Source organism: Lupinus angustifolius, unplaced genomic scaffold (assembly GCF_001865875.1).
Source record: "Lupinus angustifolius cultivar Tanjil unplaced genomic scaffold, LupAngTanjil_v1.0 Scaffold_12_13, whole genome shotgun sequence".
Taxonomy (NCBI): domain Eukaryota; kingdom Viridiplantae; phylum Streptophyta; class Magnoliopsida; order Fabales; family Fabaceae; genus Lupinus; species Lupinus angustifolius.
This window is the reverse complement of record NW_017718597.1, coordinates 9886-18901: the sequence shown is the minus strand read 5'-3', so window position 1 is coordinate 18901 and position 9016 is coordinate 9886. Positions and strand designations below refer to the sequence as shown.

General features: G+C 27.7%; 1 protein-coding gene across 1 annotated transcript; it reads left to right on the top strand.

Moving 5' to 3' along the window:
- The first annotated feature begins 7990 nt into the window (after positions 1-7990).
- On the top strand, positions 7991-8707 carry LOC109337867. The gene has a single exon (XM_019574945.1). The coding sequence runs from the start codon at positions 8076-8078 to the stop codon at positions 8640-8642; it is 567 nt and encodes a 188-aa protein (XP_019430490.1). The 5' UTR covers positions 7991-8075; the 3' UTR covers positions 8643-8707.
- Positions 8708-9016: the final 309 nt, after the last annotated feature.

Here is a 9016-nt window from a genome sequence, read left to right as displayed (position 1 = left end):
ACCAAACAACTCCATGAACACAAGTTGTTCATGGTTTCAACAAAATATTTTCATAAGTTCAAGAACATCACCATTTTCGGTTTTGAGGATAAAATGAGTTAGAAAGCGTTCTAGAAAATTTCAACGGTTGAATATGTTCTTAACATACTCATGAACAACATACTTAAATCTCATCAACATCCATTGGTTGAATGTTGAGAGATCAAGGATTGAAGATGGAAGAAACAAATGAGAGAAGGAGAGAAAAAAATGAAGAGAGATTCACCTTCTCTTTAAAAATGCAAAAGTGAGTGAGTGAAGTGTGAAGTGTGAGGGTTTAAGGGGAGAAGGAAATCAGATTTCCTCTAGGCAATGATGAAAAATCTCCTAGGGTGGCTAATGATGAGATTGAGTGATGTGAGGTTTACTTTATGGAAGTCAACTTTCGCATCACAATGTGAAATTACCACTTTGCGGACACGTGCGATAAAACTTCCCGATTATTATCATCCAATACTCGATCGTGTATTATAAATCACCCGATCCTAATATCCGATTAGAATTTCAGATTTCGGCATTTCGAATGAAAAATATTTAGAAAATAGGTATGGGTGTACTCATAGTCTATATTGACTCGAAATGAAATGAAATTACGAAACCAACGGCACAATCGGAATTCGATTCCGAGTTACGGCACTCAAAAACCACTTTTTGAGCCGTACTGTGTGAGATTCGGCCCTAACAGTGGTCCGAAACCGACTGTCTCCGAAAATCATGAAAATTTACCACTAAATTGGAAATAGAATTAAAAGACTAAATCAACTAGAATTTCGTCTAATTCTTTACCGAAAATTCCCAGAAATTCATTTTCGAAAATATAATTAATAACAATATTAATAAAATCTTATAATTCAAAATCGTAAAATTTGCGGTGTTACAACAAGCACAACTTGGTATAGGTCTTAGTGAGTCCAATTCATCCCACAAAGTCTTTAAATATGTATGAAAACTAGATACACTCCTATCTCCTTGTTTCATGGAGTGTATTTCTTGCAAAATATCGGATGTTCTAAAGTGATCACCATTTGAGAAACGTTCCTTGAGATCTTCCCACAGTTCTTGTGCTGAATTCATGTAAGTAGTGATTTGAGCAATTTGTTGTGTAACTGATCTTGTGATCCTAGAAAACACCATAGTGTTACATCTTTCCCAAGCATCAAAGTTGGGGTCTGATTCTTATGGCATGGTTATGAATCCATTGATAAATTTGAATTTGTTTTTGGATTTAAGTGCCTTACTCATGGGTCTGCTCCATGAGTGATAATTCCCTTCATCTAAAGGAGGTATAACCAAGGTCATTCCTGGACTTTCACCTGGATGGGGGTAGTAGGGGTTTGCTGGATTTTGCAAAAGGTCTACTGCAGTAACTTCTTGTTGCGTTGTATTTGATTGAGCTTCCATTCTTCTTGAACTTGTTGAAATCATGAATGAATGAATGAATGAATGAATGTGTTTTAGAAAGGTATAGGAGATGTGAATTATATAGCAGAGCTCTCATATAGAGCTCTAATACCATAAAAAAAATCATGCTAATGGATAAGTGTGAATGAATACCTTTTCTTAATTGATTAATTGAATATACAAGACTTCTCCTTATATAGAGAGTAAGGAGAGTGATCAACTAACATAACAAACTCCTAACCACCCAAAATCCATTAATAAGGCACATGTCAAAATGTAAAACACAATGATAAACATGTGTGAAAAATAACTCTGCTACATAATATAATTCCCTAAACTACCCTTGACAAGTATTAAACATTGACCTAATGAAGACCTATGTGAAATAATTCTGGTTCATAATTTTGCCTAAGACTAATGTGCAAACTAGTGCATGAGGCTTGGTCACGACCAAGGAATGATGCAGAAAATCTGGTGCATCTGGTGCACAATTTTGGTGCATGATGATGCATGAAATCTAGTGCACCTGGTGTACAATTCTGGTGCATGAGAAGGTGTATATAGTGCACAAGTCTGATGCAGGAACATGTTTTAAACAGAAACCAGAAACCAGTGTAACATGATTACACAGAAACCATTTGTAACAGAAAAACTGATATAACAGAAAACAGTTGAGTTAGTCTATTAAGTCACCACGTTAATCGATTAACCAACATATTAAAACACGTGATTCAAAAGGCAAACTACTCATATGTTATGCTTAACTTCTATACATGTTTTAGCAATTATATTATGCCTAATATGCACATATAACATGTATGATTATTGCATGAACATACAATTAACTAGATGATATGTCTCATGAATGTGATACGACAATTATAATGGCTTGAGAGACTTGCATCTAGGTTTACCTCACCTATACTCAATTACTAAGGCACACATCCCAGACTACTTAGAATAATAACTCTACTGATATAACCTAGTCTAGATATGACCAATGAGCTCTAGGCATGTTGATTGTTGAGCCATCTTCAAGCTTTAATAAAACGTTATCTTCATCAAAACATAGGCAAAGTATTGCTAGTTCGATCTTTGACACTTTGCACTTTCAATATCTAACCATAAAATACACTATTATTAAATTACTATATTGAATGTATTTTCTTTATGGAAAAATATATATACATTAATTGTGTATGAGTTTTGTACAATAACACTATAATTCACCATTCATGTTGAATTATGATTGACTCTTCAAAAAAGTAATACAAATGAATAGTGATATATGATATACTAACTAAGTATAAATTGTTATTTTTTTGTTTCAAATTTATTAGATACATTCAAGAATTACTCCAATCCTACTTTTCAATTGTTCTATAAAACGTAGTGATTAACATTCAAGATACATGTAACAAATGGATGAATTTGGATATAGATGTTAATGAATGACATAAATCGTTGGTGCCTCAATTTAGTTTTTTTGAATATTAAATGAAATTGGAAATAAATAAAAAATATCATTTTTGAATATTTGTTTTTTTTGAAGGATTGAATATTCATACATTTGGATATATATTCATATATTTCAATTGAATATAATTGATGAACTTAAAATCATCCATTACTAAAGTTATTCATTGGATTTTATCCGTTTAAATTCATTAGCTTTAATGAATGAATTAAATTTTCTTGGATTTAAAAGGATTGTGAATAATTTTATCACCTCTAACAAATACATTAAATTAATAGGGGAAGAAGTCACTACTTAACAACAATGGGCTTATTTCTTATTAGACATTCCTTAATGTCTTCTCTAGTACTGTTGTTCCTAAAAGTAATTATTTAACTCCCTATTCTGAAACCTAGTCCTTAGACCAACAGTTTTTAAGTTTGAGCAAAAAAATATTTTCTACATTTTTTCCTAGTGGCAACTGCATTTTTTAAATGGAATGAAAATATATTATTTCTTTGATCCAACTCGTGGCGATAAATCTGGATGTGACATGCCTATCTTAAAAGCTTTGAATACATCTAATATTTATTATTTTCAATAAGTCTATTAAATAACGAAAAATATTAAATGAGTTTAACCTATTACTTTTATAATACTTTTTTAAAAAAAATAAAAAATTAACCATGTAAATTTAAATGTTTGTTTGATATATAGATGAAAGTTTATAGTTTTCGCTTATGTTTAAAAAGCAAACTTCAACTTGTAGCATAAATATGTTTGACAACCTACTTGATCATAAGCTCACCTTATTTTTGTTGAGAAAGGTAAAAAAAATTCTCTATCATGGGTAGCTTAATCCAAAGTTGACTTATTTTATCTATTGAAATGACAATTTTCATTTTATCCTTAATTTTAAGGTTATATCCCTTGTCATTTAATTTTCTACCAAACACCATATTATAAATATGTTCATGTTATTTTCTAATATTGATATTTATATTTTCTTCTCTTTTAATATTTTTTAACCTTTGTCATAATTTACTAAAAATTTAAAATATTATGATGAAATAAAAAGTGTATATTTAAAAAATACTTTTGTATTTTAGTAATAAATATTAAAATGTATATATTTAACAATATGTTAAAAACAACCAAAATAATGACAACATAAAAAATATAACATCGAACCATTTTTTATAATTTACTCTTTAAGAAATAGTATTTTTTTTACCTTTTCCTAAATGAGAGTACATCTTCTGTCACAAAAATTGTGTTACTCCATGTGATATTTTCTCTAGTTGGTCACAAAAATAATTTATTATTAAATTTGAAATTTAAATATATATTTTTCAACCAATCGAGGAAGTGTCATAAGGAGTGAGACACTTATACAGTAGATATTGATACATCTCAAACAAAATAAATAAGTTCATATTCAGTTTTTAATTAAGCTATCCATACATAAAGAGATTATAATTTTAATAGATTATAATCCCACAATATGTAAACAAAAAAATCAAAACATAATATATCAAACTATAAAAAACACTATTATTAAATAGCTGCATTGAATGTATTTTCTTTTTGGGAAAAAATATATACATGCACTATTATTAAACAGCTGCATTGAATGTATTTTCTTTTTGGAAAAAATATATACATTAGTTGAATTATAATTGACTTTTCAAAAAAGTAATACAAATAAATGATGATATATGATATATTAATTGAGTATAAATTGTTCTTTTTCGTTTCAAATTTATTAGATACAGTCACTAATTAATCTAAATCCTACTTTTCAATTGTTCTATAAAATGTAGTGATTAACATTCAAAATACTAAATGTAACAAATGGATGAATTTGGATATAGATGTTAATGAATGACATAATTAGTTGGTGCCTCAATTTAGTTTTTTTTAATATTAAATGAAATTGGAAATAAAGAAATATCATTTTTGAATATTTGTTTTTTTGGAAGGATTGAATATTCATATAAATGGATATATATTCATAGATATCAATTGAATATAATTGATGAACTCAAAATCATGGATTATTAAAGTTATTCATTGGATTTAAACTCATTAACTTTAATGAATGAATTTAATTTTCTTGGATTTGAAAGGATTGTCAATAATTTTTTGAGCTTATGTTTAGAAAGTAAACTTCAAGTTGTAGCATAAATATGTTTGACAACCTACTTGATCATAAGCTCACCTTATTTTTGTTGAGAAAGGTAAAAAAAATTCTCTATCATGGGTAAAGTCTCTTTATCATGGATAGCTTAATCCAAAGTTGACTTATTTTATCTATTGAAATGACAATTCTCATTTTATCCTTAATTTTAAGGTTATATCTCTTATCATTTAATCTTCTACCAAACACCATATTATAAATATGTTCATGTTATTCTTTAATATTGATATTTATATTTTCTTATCTTTTAATATTTTTTAACTTTTGTCATAATTTACTAAAAACTTAAAATATTATGATGATACAAAAAGTCTATATTTAAAAAATACTTTTGTATTTTAGTAATAAATATTAAAATGTATATATTTAACAATATGTTAAAAACAAAGAAAATAATGACAACATAATAAATATAACATCGCACCATTTTTTGTAATTTACACTTTAAGAAATAATATTTCTACCTTTGCTTATAGGAGAGCACATCTTCTATCACAAAAATTGTATCATTCCATATGATATTTTTTCTAGTTGGTTAGAAAAATAATTTATTATTAAATTTTAAATTTGAATATATGTTTTCCAACCAATAAGAGGAAATATCATAAGGAGTGACACACTCTTTTTTTGGTTTCCCACGGGTATCCTCGCACTGGATGCAATCCTGTCCGAGCCGGGAACATCCACAGGTATGTGGGTCTAACTCTCCCAATGAGCATTGTTTCCATCCACAAGACTCGAACTCGGGTTCTTGCTTAAGGGGAATCAAACATGTATCACTTGAACCACACTCTTTTGATACAACAGATGTTGATACTTCCCAAACAAAACAAATAAGTTCATATTCAGTTTTTAATTAAGATATTCATACATAAAGAGATTATAATTTTAATAGATTATAATCCCACAATATGTATACAAAAAAATCAAAACATAATATATCAAACTATAAAATACAATATTATTAAATAGCTGCATTGAATGTATTTTCTTTTTGGGAAAAATATATACACGCACTATTATTAAATAGCTGCATTGAATGTATTTTTTTTTTTTTTTAAAAATATATATATTAATTGTGTATGAGTTTTGTACAATAACACTGTATAATTCATCATTCATGTTGAATTATGATTGACTCTTCAAAAACGTAATATAAATGAATGGTGATATATGATAAACTAACCGAGTATAAATTATTCTTTTGTTTTCAAATTTATTAGATACATTCTAGAATTAATCCAAATCCTACTTTTAAATTGTTCTTTTTTGTTTCAAATTTATTAGATACAGTCACTAATTAATCTAAATCCTACTTTTCAATTGTTCTATAAAATGTAGTGATTAACATTCAAAATACTAAATGTAACAAATGGATAATTTGGATATAGATGTTAATGAATGACATAATTCGTTGGTGCCTCAATTTAGTTTTTTTTAATATTAAATGAAATTGGAAATTAAAAAATAACATTTTTCAATATTTGTTTTTTGGAAGGATTGAATATTCATACAAATGCATATATATTCATAGATATTAATTGAATATAGTTGATGAACTCAAAATCATCTATTACTAAAGTTATTCATTGGATTTTATTTATTTAAATCCATTAATTTTAATGAATGAATTTAATTTTCTTGGATTTAAAAGGATTGTGAATAATTTTGTCACCTCTACCAAATACATTAAACTAATAGGGGAAGAAATCACTACATAACAACAATGGGCTTATTTCTTATTAGACATTCCTTAATGTCTTCTATAGTACTATTGTTCTTAAAAGTAACTATTTAACTCCCTATTCTGAAACCTTGTCCGTAGACCAACAGTTTTTAAGTTTGAGCAAAAAAATATTTTCTACATTTTTTCCTACTGGCAACTGCATTTTTGAAATGGAATGAAAATATATTGTTTCTTTGATCCAACTCGTGATGATAAATCTGGTTTTGACATGCCTATCTTAAAAGCTTTGAATACATCTAATATTTATTATTTTCAATAAGTCTATTAAATAAGGAAAAATATTACATGAGTTTAACCTATTAATTTCATAATATTTTTTTTAAAAAAATAAAAAATTAACCATGTAAATCTAAATGTTTGTTTGATATATAGATGAAAGTTTATAGTTTTTGCTTATGTTGTAAAAGCAAACTTCAAGTTGTAGCATAAATATGTTTGACAACCTACTTGATCATAAGCTCACCTTATTTTGTTGAAAAATGTAAAAAAAAAAAAAGTTTATGTATCATGGGTAGCTTAATCCAAAGTTTCTTTGTCATCGCACCATTTTTTATAAATTACTCTTTTGAAAAATAATATTTCTACCCTTTCCTGAATGATAGTACATACTCTGTCACAAAAACTGTGTCACTCCATGTGATACTTTTTCTGGTTGGTTACAAAAATAATTTATTATTAAATTTTAAACTTAAATACATGTTTTCCAACTAATTAGAGGAAGTGTCACATGATGTGACACACTCTTTGAATTCAACCGATGTAAATACTTCCCAAACAAAACAAATAATTTCTTATTCAGATTTTAATTAAGCTATCCACACATAAAGACATTATAATTTTAATAGATCATAATCTAACAAAAAATCAAAACATAATATATCAAACTATGGAATACACTATGATTAAATAGCTACATTGAATGTGTTTTCTTTTTGAGAAAAAATATATACATGCACTATTATTAAATAGTTGCATTGAATGTATTTTATTTTTGGAGAAAATATATACATTAATGATGTATGAGTTTTATAAAATGAATTATGAGTGACTCTTCAAAAAATAATACAAATGAATGATGATATATGATATACTAACTGAGTATAAATAGTTGTTTTTTTGTTTCAAATTTATTAGATACATTCAAGAATTAATCCAAATCCTGCTTTTCAATTCTATTAACATTCAGAATACATTAAACCCATAGGCGAAGAAGAAGTCACTAGACAACAACAATGGCATATTTCTCTATTACACCTTCCGTACTCTCTTCCCTAGTATTATTGTTCTTTTTATTTGTAGCATCATCTTCTGCATCAAAAGTTGTGGATGTGAAAGTAATTTGTGCTCAAGTCCAAGACCCTAAATTATGCTTAAGTGTTCTAAACTCAAAGCCTGGTGGAGCAAAAGGTGCAGATCTCGTTACTCTTGCCCAATACACCATTAATGTCGCTCGTGTCAAGGCTACCAACACAGTCAACCTAATCAACATTTTGATCGCAAAGAGTGGTAGTGACCCTAAAGCAAAAGAACATTATAAAATTTGTTTGACACATTTTAATAAGGATGAGGGTGCCCTTAATGACATTGATTACGTTCAAGAGTTATTGAAGAAGGGTGATTACTTTGGTGTGGGTACAGCTGCAAGTGCTGTCCTAACAGATGTTGATGATTGTCTTACAGGAGAGGATCCAGAAGATCCTCCTTATCCTGATAAGTCCAATCTTCCACAATATGCTGATGTTGTTCAGAAAATTGTTGAAATACTTCTTATCATATCAAAGTATTTGACCGAGAAGTAGTTATGATTTTCTTTTGAATGATATGTGTGTAATTTTGGGTTGAATAAAGTTAAACATCACATGAATTTACTTTTTTATTACCGTTTGTGTGTAAAGAAGTACATCATGTGAAGAATCTTGGAACTATATAGATGAATATCGAAAGAATTAGTAATTTCTCATATTTGGATTAAACTTCTTCTCTTGTTGAATTTATATTTGACTTTGGTACTTGTTAGTAAAATTACATGATCAAGGGAAAGTTAAATGTAACTTGGGTTTTTACATACAATTTTTTCCAGCTCATAAAAACGGAGAATAAGAATAAAGAGATTAAGAAGGTGAATCACATTAACTAATAAATTTTGCTTGCTAAGATAATAATTTTTTATTGA

Bases quoted from the DNA above. Each gene is read 5' to 3' on its own strand.
- LOC109337867 (XM_019574945.1), top strand. From the start codon at position 8,076: ATGGCATATTTCTCTATTACACCTTCCGTACTCTCTTCCCTAGTATTA.